Source organism: Pocillopora damicornis, chromosome 2 (assembly GCF_964200805.1).
Source record: "Pocillopora damicornis chromosome 2, jaPocDami1.2, whole genome shotgun sequence".
Lineage (NCBI taxonomy): Eukaryota > Metazoa > Cnidaria > Anthozoa > Scleractinia > Pocilloporidae > Pocillopora > Pocillopora damicornis.
Window position 1 is genome coordinate 5,203,328 of NC_142671.1, and position 25,307 is coordinate 5,228,634.

General features: G+C 37.0%; 4 protein-coding genes across 10 annotated transcripts in view; all 4 read left to right on the plus strand.

The window, feature by feature from the left end:
* The window catches only part of LOC113673434 (octopamine receptor beta-2R), an 18,234-nt gene extending 5,138 nt beyond the window's left edge, over positions 1 to 13,096 (plus strand). For 4 of the 7 annotated variants that reach the window (XM_089195764.1, XM_089195766.1, XM_089195763.1 and 1 more), the window contains one exon: positions 11,725 to 13,096. In XM_089195764.1, coding sequence (XP_089051890.1) covers positions 11,739 to 12,689 — 951 coding nt within the window. In that variant the 5' untranslated portion in view covers positions 11,725 to 11,738 and the 3' untranslated portion in view covers positions 12,690 to 13,096. Of the gene's footprint in view, positions 1 to 7,022; positions 7,487 to 10,691; positions 10,899 to 11,724 lie in introns of those variants that run through there. The other 3 variants (XM_089195765.1, XM_027189838.2, XM_027189844.2) reach the window with 3 other exon arrangements.
* Positions 13,097 to 15,219: 2,123 nt separating this feature from the next.
* LOC113673436 (zinc metalloproteinase nas-4) lies at positions 15,220 to 18,195 on the plus strand. Its single transcript, XM_027189847.2, has 6 exons — positions 15,220 to 15,376; positions 15,803 to 15,970; positions 16,143 to 16,263; positions 16,608 to 16,711; positions 17,317 to 17,388; positions 17,951 to 18,195. Exons 1-6 carry the CDS (start codon positions 15,292 to 15,294, stop codon positions 18,172 to 18,174), a joined length of 774 nt encoding a protein of 257 aa, XP_027045648.2. The 5' UTR covers positions 15,220 to 15,291; the 3' UTR covers positions 18,175 to 18,195.
* A 1,901-nt stretch (positions 18,196 to 20,096) lies between these two features.
* On the plus strand, positions 20,097 to 23,625 carry LOC149049646 (zinc metalloproteinase nas-15-like). The gene is made up of 6 exons (XM_089198700.1): positions 20,097 to 20,976; positions 21,252 to 21,372; positions 21,955 to 22,061; positions 22,348 to 22,419; positions 22,987 to 23,214; positions 23,586 to 23,625. Exons 1-5 carry the CDS (start codon positions 20,769 to 20,771, stop codon positions 23,208 to 23,210), a joined length of 732 nt encoding a protein of 243 aa, XP_089054826.1. The 5' UTR covers positions 20,097 to 20,768; the 3' UTR covers positions 23,211 to 23,214; positions 23,586 to 23,625.
* A 1,390-nt stretch (positions 23,626 to 25,015) lies between these two features.
* The window catches only part of LOC113673494 (zinc metalloproteinase nas-15), a 2,501-nt gene continuing 2,209 nt past the window's right edge, over positions 25,016 to 25,307 (plus strand). Inside the window, 1 exon segment of the mRNA XM_089198635.1 lies at positions 25,016 to 25,040. Coding sequence (XP_089054761.1) covers positions 25,016 to 25,040 — 25 coding nt within the window.

Sequence of the window (25,307 nt, forward strand, 5' to 3'; positions counted from 1 at the left end):
TCCATAAGCAGTTAACATGCGCTTTTCACATCCTTCAGGTATCAGTAACTCAGATCATGATGAAAAAAAAAAAAAAAAAATCAACGATCATTTACACTATTTTACTTCTATCGGTTTGAATTGAAATGGGAATGCGTGTTAACTAGATGACTCCAAGAAAAAAAAGTATGAAAAGGTGCTCCTATGGAACTGATCTTCGAATAAGATTTAAATCAGTCAACATAACAGTTACCAGCAGTGATGGTGCTAATTGTAAGATATGTGATGTTCTTCTCTATCCGTGTTTCTCGAAACAATGAATTGTAGTAATTGGCACTGAATCCACAAAAGGAAACGCTAATTCCAAAGAATTTTGACAAGGGGTATATTTAATTTATAAGGGATTGTCTTACGCTCGTAATCTTGTGCGTTTAAGAATTTTCCAGTAATTTAACGCGAAAAAGGAAGCTCGCAAGGAGATTTTAAAAAAATTATATGAGAATCTATGAAGTGACAATTGAAATCATGACTGTTACGAACAGCTGATGCACTCGCATCGAATGAAGGGAAGCCAAGCTAGTTTTCACGCAAACTGTAGCTCAACACTGCGATAAGAAAGTGTTAATTGAGTTCCCTTTTCTTCTCTCCGATCTCTCCACCATTACATTTGCCGAATAGTGTAACAAACTTTAATTGAAAAAATAAAAGCACCACTAAGTGCAAGTTCTGTAAACCTTGATAAAAATTATCTCACAGTGGTGGTTATATTTCTTTCGTTCGTCTACTTGATAGCCTTTAAAATTCTTAAAACGAAGCAAAAATATTGATAAATACTTGATACTTTATGATAAAGCGGTCGAGGCAATAAAAATATGAATCTGCGAGAGTGAAGCGAACCTCATGACTATCCATAACACAAAGTTATTCGGTTTTATCCACTGCGTTGATGACGTTAATTGGTTTAGTTCAAGTGTCGGGAGTTAGCCTTCCGTTAGAAACTCTTGATGGTGGCCAATTTAAATTATTCAGTTTACAAGCAGCGTATTCAGAACAAATCGTGCGCGAAATAATTTCTACTTGACTGTGTATCGTAATTGAGGGTAAACTACAAGTATAGTAATTAAATGAAGAAAAGCATGAAAAGAGGAAGGAAACAAAATCAGGCTCGACGGTTTCATGAACCGTTCCCCCCTTGGTAACTCAAGCTTTGTAGCCAAACATTTGAAGCCACGTGTTAAGAGCAAGGGAAAAATTTATACTAGGTTCTCTCACACCATATTTCAATAACGTTGCAAAAAGTATATACAAGCCGTTGAATATTTGGACTAACCAACTACTGACCTCAAACAACAAGAATTCAAGAATTTTGCCTTCACCAACAGGTACCAGTCAATCTTCACGACAACTACTTCATGTGAATAGACTATACTTATTACATGTACAAGGAATGACATTATAAAGGATGTTTTTCTTGTTAGGCCTGCAGGTAGCAGGCATAAAAGTGAATAATTAAGAGCGAATTTTTTTTATCACCGCGTGGGAGGTGGCACATGATCGGAAAAATCACTATCCTCATATTTCGCTCAGAGATACCTTAGGGTAAGTCTATAAACGTGGTATGATTTTTTTGTTCAGAGCTGTTTTTATTTTCTAGAAAATCACCAAACACTGTATCGAGCCCCAACCGCCATAAAATGGCCGAAATGAAGTCGACGAGTAGGGCAACAAAACCTTTATTCCTCAAAAGCGCAAAAGAAAGCAAGTCTTTCTGAATTTTACCTATTTGTATACGAGGTATTAAAAAATGATTTGAATCTAATAACGGGCTTGTTGACATAACTATGAATTATTGGCGAATATTTGAAAATTGCCAAAATTTGATTGATTAAAAATTACATTTTGGAGCAGTTTTTCAATAAAAATTTTTCCTACCTGGTATAACTCGGAATCACTTGAGATGAGCATTTTTACAAAGTGGAAAGAATGTTCTTTCCATGGATATAAAAATTAATTTGGGGCTCTTAATTACTGCGAAGAAGTAGCCCGGTCTATTTCGTGCAAATCGCAATGCCGCCATGTAAACAACCGCAGATAATCCAATTAGGCTTTTTATTATCGAAGCCATAATTCCAACAAAATCTTATCGCTTTGACCTATACTAGATTGTAAACTGGATTTCTTAAGCTCACCTGGCGAAAAACACCTTTCTAAGATTGGTTCCTTGCCTCAATCTTGTTATAAAGAGACTTGACAACAGCTTCGATAGTACAGCACTACAGGCGGTGTATACCAAATTACAATGAAAACATCTCACGAAGGTTCCTGCCGGAAACGTCGCATTGCTGGACAGTTAAAACCATATTTCAGCTTGGAACACTCACATTTTACAAGTCTTCCTTTCACAATAAGAACGGAAGTTTGTTTTTTATAGAACGAGCCAGAGCATCCTGACAGATGAAGTGAATCATTGACGTTCGTTTTTTGCGATGGTGTCACGCAATAACATGTCACTCGAAAGAAGGCTCGGTTACCAATACGCTCTTATTTTCTTTCCTTCTTATCTCCTATTTTTTTATTTCCGGGAAAAAGTTTTAAATTCAGAATTTAAAATTACCGTTGTTTGCATTTTTTAAGCGCGATACCACACACGGACATTCCTAAGGTATTCTTCAATGCAGCGACACTTAGATTGTGGTAAACACGAGCGAGCTCTAGAGCGCGAGACCTTAACAGACAGAGCTGTTAAGGTGTATGGAGAGAAACTGGAGGGAGAGACCCCTTCAGTACCAGAGGTTATTGCAAACAGTAGACCTGACATCATACCAGATTCGTGCAGAAAGTACCAATGGGCTGGGCACTAAGGGCTGGTGCTCCACGAAAGAGATTTACTTCCAGCCAGAAGGCCTATCTTACTGTCAAATTTAAACTGGGGGAACAATCAGGACAGAAAGCAGACCCGTGCGATGGTAAGCGCCAAAGATGCGAGAGGTAACCGCCTGTTTACAAGCGACGATTTCCTTACAGCAAATCAAATAGCTGCCTTCTTTTCCCGACTGGCTGCGAAAAAGACCCTCCAGGATGACGAGGAACAGTCTGATGACGACTTGGAGGCCGCTGCAAGTGAAGCAAGAATCCAAGAGCTGTCGAATGCGGCTTTAAAGGAACTGGCGCTTAGACGCCCTATCACATATAATGCGTACAATCTTTGTGAAATGGCAGCAAAGTCCAAGTTAAAGAGCTTTTCCATTTCATTGCTGAAGGATATTTGCTTATTTTTTAGCATTGATATCAGCGATATCTTCGTTCATCGTAAGCAGCCTTACGTGAGCAAGATCGAAGCCCTTTGTTTTAGCTGTACCTGTCAGCAGTGACGAACTACATGTAGCTTGAATATTGGTTTCACTGACCAGGAAAACACCTAAAGTATATGGCACTGTATTCTTTTCCTTCCTTTCTATCTTTCTTTCTTTCTTTCTTTCTTTCTTTCTTTCTTTTTTTGCTTTATAAAACCCATTCAGTTAGCTGGTAGATTTCTTGAATCTCCGAGGGTAAGCCGCCTCTGTCTTGTCGAGAATTCGGGATCTCAAAGAATGGCCGATTAATTGTTTGATTAAGGGACGGGAAACAACTTTTTCCGAGTTCGAGTTGAGAAAACTGTCAAGTTTCTAGCGATGGCCATTATCATCGTAGCAATCAAGGTACAAAATCGAAAGGTTCAAATTGATGAGCACGCTATCGTAAGGAAAATTTAAAAAAACAACAACAACAACAAAAACAAAAAACAGAGATTGTGTAAGTCCAAAGCTTTAAAAAATGTAATTGTAATGACCTACAGTCAGGCGATATCAAATAACACGTACTGTCTCGCGGCCTGATACAAGCGGCCGACTTTGTGACTCGAAGATTTACGTTTTTAGTGAAGTTTAACGTTCAAAGTGCTTAGATAAAGCACGAAATTGTTAGTCTGTTGTTCTGTTTACATAGTCGGTAGAATTTTTCCAGTGTCATTAGAAAAGAACGCCTCACCGTGGAACCTGTCTGCCTGCCACTGAAGGTCATGGTAGACCATATCGATCCACTAGGGACACGTAGGTGATGTATATAATCACGGAGCACTAGACAATTAACTTCCGGTTGTTTTAGTTAACTGGGAAGTTCGTCATTTGAGAGGTTACGTATGACGTTTGTTTTTCCCGCGAACGTCAAAAATTCAATTTCTGTCGTCTGTCTTTAGGCGTGTGTACACGGAATTAAGTAGGTTTGTGTTTGTCGTGAATGTGTTATTTTATTTTATTTTGTTTTTTGTGCAGGATTTTTTTTAAGAATTCCATAAATAGGTAACCAAATGAAAGGCAAGCTTGCGTTTGCCGTTAAACGTCATACTTAAAGTGCCTATTGATAAATATAATCTTTGCAAGCGCGAAGTCGTGGATCTACAGCGTTTTTTAAGTGAATTCGCGCAGGTTTTTGTTTAAAACATAACACTGACTAAGAAATAAATATTAGTTGGCCCTGCACTCGGTACAGCGATGTCTGCAGACGAATGCCTGTGTCCTGTGCACGTTTAGCGTGATTGCGTGACAAAAATGAGTGATGACACACGACTTCGTTGGTGAACATCGTTGTGCAATTAGGGGAGCCAAACGTTTCTTAACTGAAACTGTAAGCAATGAAAGCATCTTGGTTTATCGTGCAAAAAAGATTTTTGTATATACTGGAGTTGTATGGAAGCAGAAATAAGTCAAGAGGTGCGATGGTCTGCGATGATTTATGAACAGCTTCGAGTATTGTAAATGGTCAAGCCGGACGTTGTAAATACTTTTCAAGTGAACATGGCGATTTGAAACAAAAATAATGGAAACATCATTCCTTAATCACTGGTTTCAGAAGGTAAGGGTAACATATTGAGTTTCTGATAAAGCACAGCTCAAAGCGGTCAGATTTTGCAGAAATTATGGCTTCGATAATAAAAGAATAATTGGATTATCTGCGGTTGTTTACTCGGCGGCGTTGCGATTTGCACGAAATAGATCGGGCTATTTCTTCGCAGTAATTAAGAGCCCCAAATTAATTTTTATATCCTTGAAAAGAACATCGTTTCCAATTTTCAGAAATGCTCATCTCAAGTGATTCCGAGTTATACCGAGTAGGAAAAATTTTCATTGAAAAACTGCTCCAAAATGAAATTTTTAATCAATCAAATTTTGGCGATTTTCAAATATTCGCCAATAATTCATAGTTATATCAATAATCCCGTTATTAGGTTCAAATCATTTGTTAATACCTCGTATACAAATAGATAATATTCGGAAAGATTTGCTTTCTTTTGCGCTTTTGAAGAATACCGTTTTTGTTGCCCTACTCGTCGGCTTCATTTCGGCCACTGTTATGGCAGTTGGGGCTCGATACAGTGTTTGGTGATTTTCTAGAAAATAAAAACAGTTCTGAACAAAAAAATTATACCACGTTTATAGACTTACCCTAAGGTATCTTTGAGCGAAGTATGAAGGTAGGGCTTTTTCTAGGCATGTGCCACATTTTTTTGATTTCACGCGGTCTCCAGAAAAATCCTCTCTTAAAGACTCTGTTTTATAACACCTCCACGCGCGGCTTGGTTTAGATACACATGCCTTGTTATGAGGAATTTTTACCTCATAAAATTCACTTCAGTTATTCCTTTATATTACGCGAGATTATTTTTCGAAATGGTGCACTTCAAACTCGAAAACCTATAGGGCACTTTTTCGCCGTAAGCATCTCACTAATATCCCGTCAGTAATTATCGTCTATTTTTGGCCAAGTCAGGGCTGAGTGCTGAAAGCACACACCATGTAGATAAGTATGGCTTTCGTAAAGGCAAAAGGCTATCATCATCTTCAGTTCCTCTTAAGAGCCGGAAATGTTCAATTTTTAGCAGAAAAAATCATGATATATATATATATATATATATATATATATATTACGACTCTGTAACAATTGCATGTTAAGGCCCCTGAGGAAGGCAAAAGCCGAAACGCGTCGGGTCTTTAATAAAGCGTTGAAAACGGAAGTACATTCTCCATTGTGCAAATTATATATATATATATATATATATATATATATATATATATATATATATATATATATATATGTTGCGATGGTGGAAAAGAACAGAGAGACTATACTTTTATCCTTACGAGCCTGTGCAAGGGATAAAAGTATAGGCTCTCTGTTTTTTCCCCTATCGCTCTACTCCTACGTATCGAGCACTGTAAAACGGAAAAATCAATACACAGACTTCCTACATATATATATGTATATATATATACGTTTTTTTTTTGACAATAATGCATCCATTAAAACTTAGGCTGGAAAACCTCAGTTAAATTTGTTTTTGGGATAGCGACGTGTTCCTTACAGTTTTGACTCATTGCATGCAAATGTTAGTTCAAATCTAAATATTCAGATATAATGCCATAAATATTCAGTTATAATGTCAACCAGGGACTTGCGGCGCGAGAGTTTAGATTTCCTCTTTTCACTTTGAACTCAGAGCTGAGCCGATCAGTTTCCATGGTTACTTATCTTAAGGGCTTTTACGAAATCTACTTTTAATCATGTGCTTTTCACCGGCAGAGGAATAAATCTGTTTCCTTTTGATTGATAAATCTCTTTTTATTACCTATGGCATAATAAAAGCTCACATCCGAAAGCTCTTCAACGTACTCTCGCTTTAAAATTACCTACAGGGAATGATCACTAGATAAAAGAAATACGGAGTCAGGCTTGTTTGTTAAAAACAGGTTCTGGTCGCCGTTTTCACCAATGCCATGGCGCACACTCTATTAAACCGCAATATCTCATTCTCAGAGTAATTTCCGGAACAGTGCATTTATGAACTAAAAAACTGTTGAAGTTCGAAGGATCTTCTAGACGTCCGCAGACCCGTAGATATTACGAACAATTGTTACTTTGCTTGCGGTGGATTTCTGTCAATCATTCCTCATAAATTTTCAATTGGCTCGAGATTAACGTTTACTTTGAAGGTAGCAATTATTAGCCTTGATTGACAGAAATTCATTGAAATGCAAAACAAAAATGCAATAGTTTGTTACTACTTAGTGTCAACGTTTGATTATTTCGGCGATGTATCAAACACTAAACTCTGAGCGAGCTAGACACGAAGCCACAGATAACCCACCAATAGAACGAGTAACGCGAATCGCTTTCAACGTGCATTGATTTCACATTAGCCTGGTGAGTATGAATAGTTTTCGCTCTCTTGTGTAGCGTCAGTATTACAGAGAGGAAGCTGCGACCGTATGTTTTGTGATTGCTTGTGATAGAGCAAACACTACAGATTTACTTTTATGAAAGCAAAACGCCACAGAAAGAATGCGATCAGAAACCAGTTACTTGTGTCGAGAAATATCGAAGAGTAGGAAAGGTTTTCCTTCGACGAAACCCTAAAGCGAAATGTTCGCTTTCATGCGTCAGTAAATTTTTCCTTTTGGATAGATATTTGAAGGTATGTTGACAAGGCATGTGGATTCGTTGTCTAATCTAGGGAATGCAGTGATCACGTTTTTATTTTCGATATTATACTAACTTTCTCATGGCAGTGCCAATTCTAAATATAGTTCTCTTTAATCGTAAATATAACGCAAGCGTGATCGTTTACACTTAATATCTCAGCGGTGAAGTTTTTTTTTTTACCAAAATCTGATAGATGGATTCTTAGTGTGCAATTCGGATGACACTCAAAGTCCGGAAAGATTACAATGCAATAGCTTTAAAAAACTGGAACTTCATGGCAAGGTCAGGCTGTAATGCGTATAAAGAGCGGTCTTTTTAACAATCTTTTTTTTGTTATTAAAACAATAAGGCATTCCTTGGTTGTTGTGAGGGTTTGTTTGTCATATTCATAACATTAGACTTCGATCAGTTGATTCACAAAAGAAATTCACAATCGGTGAGAACTTTGCGCAACATCTGCTCGCCTTTCCTTTTTCTGTGGGCAACTTTACTTTTAGAAAACGAGTATTTATGAAAATGGAAACCAACTATTGCATACTTTAGCGCCTGGGCTCACAAGATTTGAACTACACGTCAGATTTTTGTATTCATTCTTCAAAAGGCAAGCTTCCTCTTTTAGTTTATGGCGCGCAGAGAACTCGATGATTCTGTCAGCGATGTGTATTTGATAATGAAACATACATGAAATTAAATCTTACGGAACGAAGTTTACATCAAAAACACAAACTTGACGTGCTACCAAGCCAGGTTCTTTTTTATTGCGATTAGGATTTAAAATTAAGATTTTAACCGTGTCTTAATTGTACTCAACTGTAAAACTTGACTCGGCCAAATATGTTAGGGTAAAAGCACATTTGTTAATCGCTTAAGTTTGAACGAAAACGGTTACTCTGTTGGCCGCCATGATGGTTTCTCGACATAACGTCAATGAAACAGAATCATAGGCAGGCGTAAATAAACGTGATGTGAAACATTTCTTCGCGTAGCCCGACGAACAAATGCGGTTGGATTTCAGTAGGAATTTAGTGCTTCATGATGATATATGAGCGGAGGATATGTAATTTTCTAATTGGATTTTTAGAGCCGCCCAAAAAGCAATATATATGTGAGACCGCGTGTAGAGGGTATTGATAGAGATAGGAAATAAAATAATAAAAGGTCTTTCCGGCCTTTTTCCGTCCATGAACATAGTTCTGAATTGCCTGTTTCTTTCAAGTGCAATGATGTCAATTGGAAGCAACTCTAAACCATCGACAACAGAAATAACTAAAGAGAAATAATGATTAATCATGGAAACGTGAGGCGTTAAAAAGGAACTGCAGCAAAACTAAAAGAGAGGAACTTAAACGAGTTTTAACATTTTTGAAATAAGGCTTTTTGTGTCATTCCGCACAAGCTTCAAACCTAATTTCAGGACGCACTTTCGTACAAATATCCCGGCGTAAAAGAAAAAGCATGACCAACCGAGCATTTAAGACAAAATGAAACTGTTCTTCGATTTTTCCCTTGTGATATTTTTCGCTACCCACCATTTTTTAATATTTGCAAGAATCGTTAAACTTTCATTTTCTCCGGACGATTAGGTTTAATTGAGACAGCTATCCAAAATATCGATAAGCCGGCTGTCAAATTTATTTCAAAAGGCAAAACGCATTGTAATATTAGTAACAATTCCACATTAGGGATGAAACTTGAACTTAAATTATACCTAAGCGGATATGAATCTAGAAACTGCAAATATTAGAATGGCACTGCATTTCAGCAAAGAAATAAAACTGATCGCTGCGAAAAAAAATAGCATTTCTACAATTAGGACTTACGTACACTATAGAATAAAGGGATTCCATTTTAGTTTGACAGCAATTTCTCTTACACGATATCATACGCAGGCTCGAAAATTAAAGGAAAAGACCATAACTTTTCACTTCCTTTGAATTTCGTTGAATTTCTCTGTTGTTAAACATACAACATGTGTCCAGTTTTAAAGTTGCGTAATCATCATAAACTCGATGTAATTCCTTTCCTTCGAAACGTGTAAGATATGTTTTGATTTCTTCAAGCGCGTGTTAGTATTTGGATCTAATGAAGATCTAATCTACAAATGATTACTGAATGTGGATAGTGGTATTTTTTCCATATTTTGTTGTGTTTGAGACGTTTGGCGCAATACACACCCTTTTTCTTGAAAATATATCGAACATTAAATATTTACCTGCAAGTTTCCAGTCTCGTGCTTAAAACGATATGATCTATGATGAACCACATTGAGGTTTCATTCGTCGGTGGACATTTGGTAGACCTATGAGTGATTTCAAAACCGAAACTAATCCTAGTAGACGACGAAGTAGTGAAAAATATTTATTTTAATATATTTTCCATTGTAAACTGAATGAAACTTGGAAGTAAAAGTATCACTTTCTGTAACCGAGGTTGGCCTTTGCTCGGGTACCAATGTAACTTAAGTTGGAAACGTAATGAATTTGTACTCTGTGTTCCCTGTTTGATTTTGAATTGTGCTACACCATGATTGTTATGGGTTGCAGAAGTAATTTGTCAGATGTGCCGCCATTTATGTAAAAATAAAAGTTTTTGAACTTACATGCTAATTACTAATCAGAGCGCCTCAATCCGCGCGAAACAAAGAAAGGATTACAAAGAAAATGCTTTTCAGTGAAGCAGCTGAGTTCTTCTAATAGTGTCGGACATTCCTAAAACACACTAGCAGAGTGTTTTGTTTGTTGACCTGGCTGGTTTTATTCTCTGCAAATGGGTCTAATATTCATGTTTGACAGGTTTTCTCTGGTCCGTGACATCAACATGTATTGTATGATTGTAAGACATGCATGTCTGTATAATTTCTTTGATTACTCTCTAAATAATTAAAGATGAGAATTCGGAGATGTTCAAATACGTGTTTGTCTGCATTTATTACTTTCTAAATGAAATTTAACTCTAACGCGTAATTAAATTCATTCAATAAATACTTTCTGGTTGTCATGAAGCCAAAAGAAGTTTTGTAAAAAATATTTGACATTTCAGGAGTTGTACTGTGTTAAGACTGAATTTTTTTCTCCATTTTCACTTTAGAATAGTTTAGGCTAGTGTCATTAGAGTCTCACTTCACTACGATTTCCATTTTCCGTCAAATTAAGCAGTTATTAGGTGTAAAAAGTAATTACTCTTTCTACTGTCAACAGTGCTTTCATTGGCTACCTGATCAATAGGACATATTAGATTTTGGATGATCCATTAAGTTTCGCCAAGTATGAAGGTTGTTTGACCCACTGAAAGTACCTCTCATCAATTATGCCTTTCAAAAATTTTATGCGCACAGAATCTTCCCAGAAAGCGGCTGGGTTTCATCTGATTAAGTAGACACCCTTTGGATTTTATTCTTCTACCAGGTGAGTTCAGTTAGGGTTGCTATTTAAAAAAAAATGATGTTTAACGATCGCCAACAAGCACGACGCACTCGCACGCTAGGATGTATCTAGCACTCCTTTTTAGCCTGTCAATTGGTGAGTCGTTTGCAAACGCACATGAATTTTTCTCCATCATTTATCAACATGATGTGCCGTTCTATTGAATATTCAAAAATACCGCATTCTTTTTCTAAGTTTCGTACCTAATCGGCCATATTAGGAATCTTGTAAGTATCGTTTAGTCACATCAAATATAATAAATAATGCTAACGAAGGTCGATATGATGACATGGACCGCTGGCAGATCTGCCCGTCGTAGCTTCGATGCATTATTCTTGTAAGCTCAATTCTGTTTCACCTTTTCTCTTGCTATTTCAAATCAGTAAATCTACTGTTTACTCGCAGCAACTTCCGTGAATTCCAGATACTGGATGAGCGCAGCTTTTAAGTGAGCTGAAATTTCCTCATTGAACTCATTGTGAACTTTGTGAAAAAACATTGTGAACTTTAATATATTTGAAATTTCCTGTTTCTTTTTCAGGCTTTACTATATTTCATTATTTACTGTTAAACTGTGCGAATCAAGTTTTTACCGCAGGAAAAAGATGACCCATCGTATGAATTCTTTCCAAAAATGTAATCTGTAAAAATGAAAAAATATAATTGCTTTTTCCCTTTTTCCCTTGGACTGATTTTAGAACTGAGTTTAGAAAATCCCCTAAACATGGTGAAAGACACAAATGCAAATTCATTTAAAACAGTTACATACAAAGAACTATGTGCTGACACGTTTTTATCTTTTAATTAGGTGAGAACACAGCAATGACAGACTCGACCACGAATTTCACTTTATATCTCAACACCTCACAGCCCACGTCAGGAGTGGGCGGTGGAGGGGGAGGATTTGGCGTCCCCTCAAAGGAGTCAGTCATTCTCGCGTGCTTCTTTTACACCGTCATTGCCCTCGTTGCCGTGTTTGGCAACTTCATGGTAGTAACAGCTTTCTTCATCAACGACAAACTCCGCACTGTGACAAATTACTTTGTATTGGGCTTAGCACTTGCAGACATTTTGGTGGGTGCTCTGTCAGTTCCCTTGTGGATGTACATTTTAAACTACTACGCGGACTTACGGCCTATGGATTTGAGGTTTAAAACCTTGAATGAACTCTATGTAGCGCTGGATAATTTTGCAGGGATCTCCTCCATTCTGCATCTTATGGCTATTTCGATGGAGCGATATTTTTGTGTTGGTTGGGCCGTGAAACACCGCAACACCAAAAAGTACGTCTACTACATTGCCTTGTTCCTGGTTTGGTTCATTTCAGCCTTGGCAGCCTCCATCAAACATACGATCCCTAGCATCGAAAAAACAGACCTTGTTCTTTTAACCTTTGTCGTCTTCTTTCTGCTACCATTGACGGTCATCATTGTGTCGTATGCAGCCATTTGGAAAATTGCCATGACCAGGATGAACAACAACCCCAGTAAGCGCTCCCTTAAGAGGGAAATTCGCACTGCTACAACCATTGCCTTCGTCATTGGGTTCTTCCTGATTGCGTGGACTCCATTTTTTATTACACTTATAGTAGTGGTGTACTGCCCCACGTGTCCCTATAATTGGTCAGCGACGATCTTTTATAAATTTCTTCATTATTCCAATTCGTCAATCAATCCCATCGTGTATGGCGTCAGAATACCAGAGTTTAGAAAGACTTTCAAGTTCATTCTGCGGCGAATCTACGGACCCATCTTAGCACCATGTAGAAATTAAGTTAGTGTTAGTTTTTGAAAACCCTAAAACGCTTTTCAGTGATTTCATGACCTACTAAACACCATAGTTTTTACAGCGCCTGGAACCTTAAACATTTACCCGAACTACAGAGCCACTTTCACTTTGTTAGCTATATGATTGATATAAAAAACGTGCATATGGACGAATGCAAGTTAAATCGTTGGTATTCGTTTCGATTTTTATTCCCCTCGCTGAGCATTTCATTTGATTGATTTAATATTCAATTTTAGATTAAATTTTTTCATATATGCTCAATTTCGGACGTAAGTAATGAGAATGCTATATACGCCTGTAAACAGATAATGCTCAATCGCAACAGAATTGACTCATCTTAGAAATACAGCGTTAAAGCCTATTGACAAGAATAAAATATTCGTAATCTTTTATTCAATTCTCATTTTTCGTCAACTGATGATGATCATCATAATGTTTACTGCTTTACTGATGGCTTTAGACAAGGTATTAGAACCAGGGACATACCTTATTCCAAATGACATCCCCCTTTCGTTCTCATTAAATCCAAGAATCCTGGAATCGAAAATCCTAGGAGGATGTAGAATTAAACTAGGCTGTATGGCTAATTTGCTCACCTGCTACCTGCGCGGTACATACAACTTCATTCCAGGGATATGAGATACATAAAGCCCCAAAATAGCCTTAAGATTACCTTAAACGCGGAATTCTATCTCTCAGCTTCATTTTCTCTTTCTGAAGGTCCTTTACAGCCCCTCTCTTTCTCAGAAGTGTGACAGATTGTTATCATCAGTAGACTTGTTTGAGAAAGAGCGAAAAGTCTTTTATTTCTGTTGATGCAGCGCGAGAACTTCTCGAGCCACTTCTTGCGCGTGCTGAGCTTTTTGGGCTGTACCGTATCTATTCTATCCACTCTTATGTTCTATTCAAAACATTTCCGCGTGCATTTGATCGGTGTCAACGCGTCATGTGATTGGTAACGCTTCAGTTAAATATTTATAAACATCCTTTGGTTTTGTCTTGTGGATATTCCTCAATTTTGAAAATCCATACGCGTCCCGATACGAAGAAAGTCGAACACTGATCGCTTCTCTAAACAGACTATGTCTGCGCATATTTTCGCGCCAAATTCAGACTATTGTTGGAGTATCACTAATCTTCATGATGTCTACGCATTGATTTATTAAGAAAATGTACTTGTCTCAAGTCTCTCTTAATCAGATTCCTATTCTGACCCACTTTACGATTGAACACTCCTGGTGAGCCCCGGACATTTCGAAGGGTAGTAACGGAGAGTTCTTGATCCCTTTTCACGCACGAATGTTAGAACAATTCAAGCGTCTTGTATTAAAAAGGGAAAACTTCATTTCTATCTGCTGGTGTACAAGGAGAAATATTTAGGTTTTCACTAAATGAAAGAAGAGGTAACTTTTAGGAGGCAAATCACGCCCCGCGCTGGTCCATTAACTCACAATTCATGTTTGCCTTCCTGTAAAATTAACGCTTCACAATTTAATTTTGGCCTTAATTACTTTTCGTTCGAATCCTTTGCTACCGTCATTCCATGCAGGAGGGTACTGCCTCCTTGATTTCAGTAAAATCTGTTATTCCAAAATAAAGAGCTTCTGAGATAACCCGCTGAGACCTTGCCAAAACCCATTGAACTCCGAGATTTGATTGTGCGAACATGTACGGCCATTGAAGAAGTTAGTATCATTAGTGATCCCTGAAAAGTTTCTCAATTATATTCTTATATAAGTAAATATAAATAAATACTTCAATTCGCAATGAGAAGGTCGGTGACGGACTTCGTAGGTGTTTGAGCACCGATTGTTTGATTGTGCAACGCAGTCAGAATTCTTTTCCTCGTCACCCCGATAATGGTATCTTAAAAATTCCAAATTAAAATTTAATGTTTATTCCTCAACGGAACCAGGAAAATGTCTGTTAAAATTATCTTTCCGTCGTGATCTAGGATGAAAGCTGATGAAAACAATTTCTAACATACATGCGTGTAGAGTTCAAACGGAGCCGATATGTGCCATCTTGGTGTAAATAAAATTTCACGAAAAATTTTATGGTTCACCGTATTCAATCACTTATGCAGGTGTTTTTTTAAGAATTTGTAAATAAAAGTGTTACTTTTTGTAACAGTTGCGTTTGAAAATTAAACCAAAGCTCTAGTCATTGTTGCGCTATTAAGCACTGGGATAACGCAGCTAAGTCTCCGTCTACATTTTGTATAGGCCGTCCTCTTCTGAGCGTCTAATTTTTTATTATTTTATTCCAATGCTTTGTTGTATTCAAAGAGAAGGGTCGATCCTATCTTATCTTTTTACCTTTTTATCTTAGTTTGTTTTCCAGCTTTTGTGGCATTTTTAAGGGGAATTTACTCAACTGTTTACTGCTGGCGGTTTTTTTGTTGCTGTGTGTTTCATTTGTTTATTTGGGCATAAAATGTTAGTAAAGCTGGACCAGATTCGATAAACAACAGTGACTATGTTTAGATTCGTATACATATAAAAAAAACATCAAAGCAAATTTCCAGCAAGTCTTAAATCACACAGAGGTTTCTCGCGTCGTATCTCTCTGGAAAGGTTGCGTCAAAATGACTTTATTATTTTGTTTCCTGGTTGCTTTCTGCATGTTGACGTTTGGATCACCTTTGGAACACAATGACCGTGAAAAGAGAGGTTTGTTGTTCTTCTTGATAATTTAATGATCAATTGACCATTTTTAGTTTTTATCTTCAACCGAATGGAATTAATCGCTCAAATGGAATTGATTAGATTCGAGGAAGAAAAATACTCATATTACTTGTAAAGTGAAAAATGATAGTTTTAATCATCAAACTTAATTGATACTTAAACAATAAATATCTCACAAAATGAAGGTTTTTGGAATTTCATCAGAAATGTCTCCGAAGAAATTGTTCGGCTGACCGAGTTCTTAGTTCTATGATTTAAGTTTTGAGTGACTTGAGACCCAACTCGCTCCCCGATCATTGCTCGTTTTCTGAAATTTAAATTAACATAAAAGTATTCCCTTCCATGAAGCTTTTGTCGAAGAACTTTTCATTACAATCCTTCTTTCTGTGGTGTTGTTTATCTTTTTCTTAGGCTCATCTAAAATTCGCGTCTTTGAGGGAGATATGTGGCTTACGGAGGAGCAGATTCAAGCAGCCGAGAATGGAATGGATCCTAATAACGCTGCTGGAACACGTGGTTTGTCAAAATACCGCAAATGGCCCAACGGCATTGTTCCTTATACATTGGCTGACAGTGCAGGTGATTTGTTTTTTTTAATGTATTAATGCACAATTAACTTCTGTTTCTCAAGTGGACGTCATAGCAGGGCAGCTGGGATCCTTTTGTCATAAAATAAGGAGCTACCATAATAAATGTACCAAATATTCATTGTAATTCATAAAAAACTGACTTTTTATTTTCAAACATACAGATAAGTGGTACAAGAGAGGAGCAATTTTCAGCGCGATGAAAGAGTGGCAGCAGAAGACGTGCATCAAGTTTGTTCCGAGGACAAATCAGAGAGATTACATAGAGTTCTTTGTTGACAAAGGGTGAGGCCTCTTGCAAACGAACGCTGGTGTCTTGTATTACTAAATCACCCAAAGCTCCAAAATTCTCTCTTTGATCAGCCTGCCTTGTAAAATTTTCCTTTTTTTGTTCCCCTTTTTCATTCATTTTTGGGCGTTTCAAATCGGAGTTTGACTAATGTTCCTTGTACTATACAACGTGGTATGCCTCTAGGATCTAAATGTGCCTGTACGCCTGTTCTGGAGACGGAATCTTAAACATTTTAAAGGACTCAGCCACATCTCAGTGTTGAAAAAATAATAAATTCTAAGCTATTAAAGTTATCTTTACAGTTCTTCCTTTTCCATCATTACTGCCGCTTTTCTAGGTGTTATTCATATGTTGGAAGGACTGGAGGAAAGCAACAAATTTCATTGGGTTTTGGCTGTGGTTACCATGGCATAGCTGTACATGAGATTGGACATGCTCTGGGTCGGTGGTTCAACTATTCACATGCAGTTTTTGATAACATACTCCACCCTTTCTACTTAATAATGCTTAACACTCAATGTCAAGAATTTCTTGAATATTTACTGGACTGTTTCTGATAAAAGGAACCTTCAAACCTCACATATATCTTAGAGGGGAACAATTTTGTTTCACTAAGGTCCTTGATCGGAAACTTCATAAGGGATTACTGTATCAAGTCTTTTCATCTGATTTCTTGGTACCGGGCGGTAAAAAACCTTGAATTTTTTCGTGTCAAGTGTCTGAAGTCGTCGAGTTTCTTTCGCACAGTTTACCATCTTCGTTTCCCTTTTTCATATTTCCTTCAATATATCCATCATTGCAACTTATCATTTTAAAGGCTTTCTTCTATTTTAAGGCGTTTCTTCATAACGTTAAAATGACTCAAAAGATCGTTAGGTAGCTTGTTTTACTAGTTACAAATTGACAGAATGGACTAAAAAAGGGAAAAATTAACTTGATATCATACGATTATTGAACTACCGATTTCATCTGGTCCCTATAGTTTAAACGGTATTTCAAGCGTGCCTCATATAGAAATTCAATTTATTTACTTGACTTCATTACAGGATTTTGGCATGAGCAAAGTCGACCTGACCGGGATCAATATGTGGAAATTGTGTGGGACCATATTAAAGATGGTGAGACTCCAAGTACATGAGAACCCATTTAGTGCTCTTCACCCGTGTCAGAAGTTGTACGTTTAAAAGCCAAGATTCGAATATCTTTTCAAGTTTTGAATAGCGCGGTCCGTCAATCACGTGACACAGCCGAAACCGAAAAATTCACCTTAAACTCGCGACTAGGCTCTGGACTATTTCTGATCAAAATTTTCAATTGACAGTTTTGAGCATCCAAATCATTACAAAAAACTTAAACTGAGTGGTTATCTTAGACGGATGAAACATGACCCAAAAACGTTTCGGTCTTTAAGCAAGTATTGGATCACAAAACCGACCGAACAAGAAAGGCTTAGCTGCCAAACGACGTCTCATTTACAATCAGACACGTAAATAAATGTAGAAACCTAACTAGATCCGCCTTGCATTACTATCCAGTAAAGATCCTGAGTTGATTAAGTTTAAAGAGCTCTTTCAGACAGAGTTTTCCAGTAGGTCAGCGTATTTTTTAAGCGCATTCGATTGTGGCCAGCGTTGCTGTTGTTGTCGTCGTATCATTTTATTTTATTTACTTTTTTCTTAGACCAGAAACACAACTTCAGAAAATATAGTCATGGAACTATCGACAGCCTTGGCGTTCCCTATGACTATGGGTCTATAATGCACTACGGGAAGCGTGACTTTGCAAAGTGGCCATGGCAAACTACCATCAAAACCAAGAATGGCGCATCCATCGGTCAGCGATCTCATCTTAGTGCGTTGGATGTCAAGCAAATGAATTTGTTCTATGATTGCAATAAGAAATAAAACTTATTGGAAGGTAGCAAAGAATATCCTATTGCTGCTTTGGAAAAGCGTTTTTGTAACTCGTTGAAAAAGTCAGTTTATTTCACCCCTGCTTCCCCCATTCCAAATAGATATCCAACACATTATGACCCCGAAACTTCATTCATTTGCTGATTGTAAAACCTTCGTTTTCATAATATGACTGTCTTGTTACAACTCACATTATTTAGTGGGCTGAGTGACCGCGCACAAAATACAACGGTGCACTTATGTGCTAGCTCCCTGCTAATCTATTTGCAATCCCGACCGGAAAGCCAAAACTCACAAAATCTTTGTCCTATGTTATCCGATATGCACTGATGATGAAAATGATTGTCATATCTAGTCTTAAAAAGAAGGTGTGTAGAAAAAAGTTGCCAAAATCATTGTATCATCAGTGAAGAATTCGTTCCACGATCTGTCTTAAACCAAACTACAAAATTTCCTTTGAACTGAGCATGCACTGTTTTCGTTGTAGGTAGAAGCATTGGATCATGGTCCAGTGAGAGGTGAATGGAAATATAAACGATAATCACAGGTTTTAGTTCCACAAGAAGTCTTTAAAAAATCTCAATTATAAAACAGTTAACAGAGAATCAGACCCGGCCATGCGAGAGTCGAGGGATGCTGACGTACCAAATTTTTCCTCATATGACACCAATCTACCTTGAAATTGCAAACGCCAAACATCTAATTTTGTTCTTAGTTGTTGGCTCATGTTTGTATTCATAGCAGAATTCCATGGAAATTTTGACATTTGGTGGTTGCGATGCGCACTTACCATCATTGTCACCTAATACATCGCAAGAGTATCATTTTTTATGACTTTACGTGTTACCATTTTAACCCAGGAGACCAAACTTAGCTGAAACAACTTAGAAACGGATGATAGCTGCAACACTAGTGGCTTACTTTTAAAGTCTCTCTTGTCCACTTTTCGGTGGCAATTTTCTAATGTGACATAGTGTCTCAAGAGTAGCAATATAATTTTTACAGTCGAACAAAAATATTTGTTGAAAAAGAGTCAGCACTTTACCACGGTCATTTGGAATAAACGGTTTTTGCGCACATAAATGTATGTATCGTTTGTTCAACTGGCGGCGTCGAAAGTCTATAAAGAGATCCTTTTTTTCCTCCACCTTTTCATGCTGAAAAGTACGGATGAAATTTATATTTTATAAGTAATCATATGTGCATATTCCAGTGAAACATTAATTAACTTTTGCCAAATGAAAGATATGTGACCTCAACTGTATAAATCCAGCCGCTCTTCTTCTAAAGGTGTTAACCTATTCAGTTAGCTTAACACTTAATTTGATTTAAATATATGTATTCAAGATTCTTCAGAAATTTTACTTCCATCTCTTTCAAATCTTTACGTTAATTCGACATTTTTCTCATTTTTCAGTTAGGTTTAACTCGTCATTTCTTTCTAGATTTTTCGCAAAACAGTTACTCTTTTAAGCGATCGATGGAGACCAATTTGCACCGATCTCACTTTTGCACCTTGCTAAGATAGAGCAGTTGAAAATTTCTCTAAGGAAAGGAAACAAAACCTCCAATTCGGAAATTGCACAACTTTTTATAGGAAGAGATTGTTTCTCTATTTCTTCTGGACATCCTCAATAATTTCGGCGATTTTGTCAATCTCACGGCTCAATTCATAAAAATTCATAAATAATTTTTAAATTCATATCTTTCAGTCAAACAAGGTTTGTTTTATTACGTTTTGATATGACATTTTAACGAGAGAAATAGATCTAATATATTCTAGCCAAATGAGCAAAGAAATTTGTTTGAATTCAGAGATCTAGAACAACTTATTTATTACTTTAGGTGCAAATGACCTTTCTCATCCATTCATGTCTCCTTCGTTTGATCAACTGACAGCGGCTCATAAATTCTCAAAGGACGCCACAATTTTGATCGGGCCGTGAAGTTGAACTAGCTATTTACCTCAATTAAAAGTTCGTGCTCAATCATTCGACACCTGCACTGCGGAAAAAAGAAAAATTTAGTTAGCTGGATGTACCTAATTAACAAGAAAAGTAATCGACGACTATAAAAAGAAGCAGTCAGGATGGAATCTTCACCCTGCATCAATATGTTGCTCGTGCATCTTACTTTGCTCTTTGTGGCTTCTTCATTGGTACAAGACTTAGAGTACTCTGTAGAAAAAAGAGGTAAGTAGGGTTGTCTTATATGCCTAAGAGTGCTTCCCTGTGTTTTCCCTGTGTTTAAGTGGAAGATCATCACACATGTAAAGTGTTACTGTGAAAGTTATGCCATACTAAGTTCTATTCCACATTTCCTACGTTAGACGTTTTCTCTTGGTGAAGACAAATGAATTTTGCAATGGACTATCCTGAAGCCATCTTTCTTTGAATTTCACAGGATATCTTACACCTTTTCTAGATCTTAACAATATCGTGTTCATGTGACAGCCTGTCCTTATCATATATTAAAAAAAATTTATTGCTTCAAATAGTTTCAATTCCATCTTACCAAAATCTTGAGTTAAGTTCTTAAGTCGATGGAATACTATAGTGTACACGCGTAAATTTTTGTTGAAGTCAATGGTTTCCAATTCCTCTCCTCATTTCTTTACTTCAGATGCCTCCGATCAGTATGAAATGTTCGAAGGCGACATACTGCTCACAAAAGAACAGATGGAAGCAGTAAAGAAAGGCTTAGGCCCCAATGGCGGTCTTAGCTCTCGCGGATTATCGAACAGCAATTATAGGCTGTGGCCGAGAGGAATCGTTTATTACACCATCGATACTAGTAAGTGGAATTTTATCACACTGCATAACCATTTTCTTCTTTCATTTCCATATTCTGACAGGTACTGATACTTTCTCAAGACTGAATCAAGGGAATTTTTTTCTCTCAATATTTGTCTCTTTTCATAACATGTATGTTCATACTAGAGGGCGCCTCCGATAACGAATGATGACGGTCACCTCAGGGAATTATTCAATATACATTAATTCCACTAGCGCAAACTGACAGAATAATACAATTAAAATAGAAAATCCTCTGAATGTTTTTCATTTCAGTCAGGCCAATAAGGAGAGCAATTATTCACAGCGCAATAAGAGAATGGGAAGAATTTACTTGCATTCGTTTTAAAGAAAGAAGATACGAAAGGGACTATATTGAGTTCTTTGTCGGAAAAGGGTAAGAATTTTAGAGATTTCCTTCTTAAATCAGTAGTATGGCAGTTATTGAGCATATACAGACACTTTTCTTTAAGCTTTTTGCCCTTGGATCAGCCCGAATGTATAACTGGGATCATAATTAGTAACTATGACGGATTGACGGACCGGTCCGGCGAGCCAGTTTTATGAGAAAGCTTTATGAAAGCGCGCGCTTTCTTGGCGTATACACTAGATCCATTTGCCCGTGAGTTGAATGCTGACGTTAGTTTGTTTTGCATTTTTTTTTTTCACGGCAACTTTCTACACGAAACAGAAAATGTTTGAAAGTCTCAATATTATAATAGAAATGTTTGGCGTGCGACTCTAGCTTCTTGAGTGCTTAGCAAACCTCCCAAGTGGTCGGTGGTTGCACGATGTACGCTAACCATATCTTAAGTTTTAGCTGGTATGCAAACAGTAGGATGAGTAAGGGGATCCCTTTACCAATATTACCAAAATATTATCAATATTAAAAGGCGACAACAACTATTGGAAATGTTACCACTGTAATATGACAAAGTTTATGGTTTCGTATGAAATATTTCCTACCCTCTCTTTTCAGATGTTACTCAACAGGCGTTGGTCGTTTGGGAGGAAAACAAAAAATCTCACTGGGTTTTGGCTGCATCACACATGGCATAGCCGTTCATGAGATTGGACATGCTCTCGGTAATCTAATTCAGAGCGGCAATATTTTATTGCAAACTGACCTTCCTTATTCAAGCCTTCCTCTCAGCCACTATTTTAATTGATTTTTACACCCATCCATCAATCCATTCATTTATTCATCTTCCCATTCCTTTGGCCATTTCTTCGTCCGTCCTCTTGAACCTAACCATTCATTGCCTCCTCAATTCATCCATGGATTGGTTTTCCCGCAGGAAGTTTACACTTTAAGTGCTGATTGGATTTAAAGCCAATATAAATTTACTTATATGGCTAACTATGGTTGCAGGAATGTACCACGAGCAAAGTAGACCTGATCGTGACAAGTATGTGACTATTCACTGGGATAATATTGAAAAGGGTATGGTCAGCTTTATGTTATCGTAATCAAGATTCATGCAAGTGCCGCAGATCATGAGCGACATATCGTAAAAATTAAAAGGTCACAGCAAAGTTGACTTGAAAACGTCGCCTTCAATGCAAAAAGTGGCTTTGCGGTGGCCGTGAACCAACTTTAACTGTAATTTTTACTAATCCAGTACTGAAATAGCTAATGAACATTAATGCTGAAAAAAATGAGGAAAGAGTCTCGAGGCTCAACTAGTTTGCTAAAACAGCACAAATTCAACAATGACTCTTCGAGTTCCCCTACAATCGCAGTGATGTCGCTTAATAATAGTAGTAGTACTGAGTGAGTCTTTAATAACGCGAATGATAAACACAATCGGACGATAGCAAAGTGAGAGTCCGATTGTTAATCACGAGTATGATTTCAGACAGAATTTGACGGTCACTTTCCTATTAATGCACAACCATTTTATACTTTGTTATAGTTTCGATTAAGCAGATGATAGCCTGTGGGTTCAGTTATTAGATATCTGGAAAGTTTTTCTCTTATGAAGAACTCAATCTGATCCTGTTATTTTAGGCCAAGCACACAACTTTAACAAATATAGCTACAGTATCGACAGTTTGGGATCCCCATATGACTACAATTCCATAATGCATTACGGCAAGCGTGATTTTGCTTGGCCTCCATGGAAAGTTACCATTGAGCCGAAGCAAAGAGGAGCAAAAATCGGTCAGCGGAGACATCTTAGCACGCTGGATAGGAAACAGACGAACAAGCTTTACAACTGCAATAAAAAATAAGATGGTAAGGCAAAAAGTGATATTAGATATGCTAAGATTTTGAGGGTCTGGGGATGTTTCTATCTTATTTCTTCACCCAAATGTGAAGTTTATCATTAATACTTATCGAAAGATTATGTAATCTCTTGTTCTTTTGCATTCTTTATTTTCAGAGGTTTCATTTAACTTTTAACGTATTTAGTCAGCAAGTCTTCACAAGAAAATAAGAAAGATAGCTTTTCTGTAAGACCGTTTCATTAAGGTTTGTTATGTAAGATAAGACCCCTTCATAATGAAATCTGAGCGTTGATAAGTAACAAGCATAATTTCTGCTGTACCTTTTCTCTATTGATATGAATTACGCATTAACGTAAATAACTTTATTTCATTTGCTAGGCCACCATATCCAAGGGCTGGATCCATGATGGTGATTAAGATAATAATTGTGATAAATTAGTGGTTTAAGATGAACATCAATAAAACTCTTTAAAATCAACTGGTTGCGGTTCACTAGAACCTACAATCCATTTGCAGCTTTATATGCTGAAATAAAAGAAATAAATATGTTTTTTTGTGGAGCAAATGTATTTTAAGTTCGACGAGAAATATTTTCTCCAAATACTTTTCTTTTCATAAAAGGGAAGTCGTCCAAATAACTTGAATTTACCATTCCTTAATCTGCGTCGTATCTCTCAGAAACACGTCTCACACAAGTACAATTTATAGGGTTCTTTTCCTCCTATCAATCAAAGTTTTAAAAAAAAAAATCAATTTAGCAATGCCGGTATTTTTTTTTATGAAGCAAGAACTTTTTAACTGAAGATCTAAAATGAGGGTAATCCCTAGGCAATAATACTTTTTCAGAAGAGATCGATCAAGAGGACATTATCTTCTTATTTCAGGAACACTTTTATGTCTGAGAAACATTCCAGTCTTATCTTTTTACGGAGGAAAACAAGTAGAATGATCTACTCTCGACCTACATCGTTCCCTAAAGTACATGGTATGAATAATGTCTTAGGTTGGATGTGTATCAATATTTATCAAACTGTTTTGTCGGCACTTTTCAAAGTTTATTACAAAGGAATGCATAAAAGCAAAGTGAAATGATGACCAATGGATTAAAGCTTGATAAATAAAATCGTGATAAATATATCCTGGATCGTGGCATCCCTCGTCCATGGTGAAAGATAAAATACCGCTTTAATTATAAAATGAATGGAGAGCGGAATGAAAGTGTTTTTTTTTTGGGCCAGCAACGTTTAATAAAGAAAAAGAGAAAAGACGCTTGAGACAAAAGAAATTCACGTCATCATATCCGGCTAAGAAATGAGTCAATATAAAAAATCGCAGACTCTCCGTTTGGTCAATTTAGAGTGAATTTTGCAATATTTATTTCCTAAAAGTAATTGCTTTATGGTTTAATCTTGCGTAGAAATCAGAAGGCAGTAACATTATAGTAGCTGGTCTATTAATCAAATAATGACTTTTTTTTAAGAGGAATTTGATACCTCAGGTGCTAATGACCTTTAGCCGTTTTCATCGACATCGTTTGATCAGCTGATAGCGACTTGGAGAGGCGACAATTCACGTCAAGATGTGAAACTTAACTAGCTGTTGATCTCAATTAAATTTTCATACCGAATGGTTTCACACCTGCTTAGAGAGCGAAGTAAGGTTTGTTTAGCTGGATTTACTCAATTAAAAGGCAAAGGGATCCCAGAAATCTCCTGCTATAAAATAAAATTTTTAGGATGGTTGTTCAGTTTTGTGTTAGCATCAAAATGTTGTTCGTGTGCCTGACGTTTCTATTGCTAGCTTCCTCAATGGGGCATGATATAACAAGAAGAGGTACGTATGATTCTCTAAAAAATATAGTTACATTCAACTGCAGCTTCAACTATTCCCATAATCGTAAACAGCTATCATCATGTGATTTTCTCTTCGTGCTTCTCATAGTTTAAGGGGTGATGTGAAGATTAAGCGAACCGAACGATCAATCCTTGATATCCTGTTGATGTTGGACGCTTTTACCTCGCTGCAGACAGTTTTACTTTGTCCGAGCAATATATTAAACTTTGATGTTAGGTTGAAAGACGCTAGTTTTAAGAGTTTGTT

Coding starts and splice junctions, on each gene's coding strand:
- LOC113673436 (XM_027189847.2), top strand. CDS start 15,292: ATGACTTTATTATTTTGTTTCCTGGTTGCTTTCTGCATGTTGACGTTT. Junction 15,377..15,802: donor CAATGACCGTGAAAAGAGAG/GTTTGTTGTTCT, acceptor TCTTTTTCTTAG/GCTCATCTAAAATTCGCGTC. Junction 17,389..17,950: donor GTGGGACCATATTAAAGATG/GTGAGACTCCAA, acceptor CTTTTTTCTTAG/ACCAGAAACACAACTTCAGA.
- LOC149049646 (XM_089198700.1), top strand. CDS start 20,769: ATGGTTTCCAATTCCTCTCCTCATTTCTTTACTTCAGATGCCTCCGAT. Junction 20,977..21,251: donor TTATTACACCATCGATACTA/GTAAGTGGAATT, acceptor TTTTCATTTCAG/TCAGGCCAATAAGGAGAGCA. Junction 21,373..21,954: donor GAGTTCTTTGTCGGAAAAGG/GTAAGAATTTTA, acceptor CTCTCTTTTCAG/ATGTTACTCAACAGGCGTTG.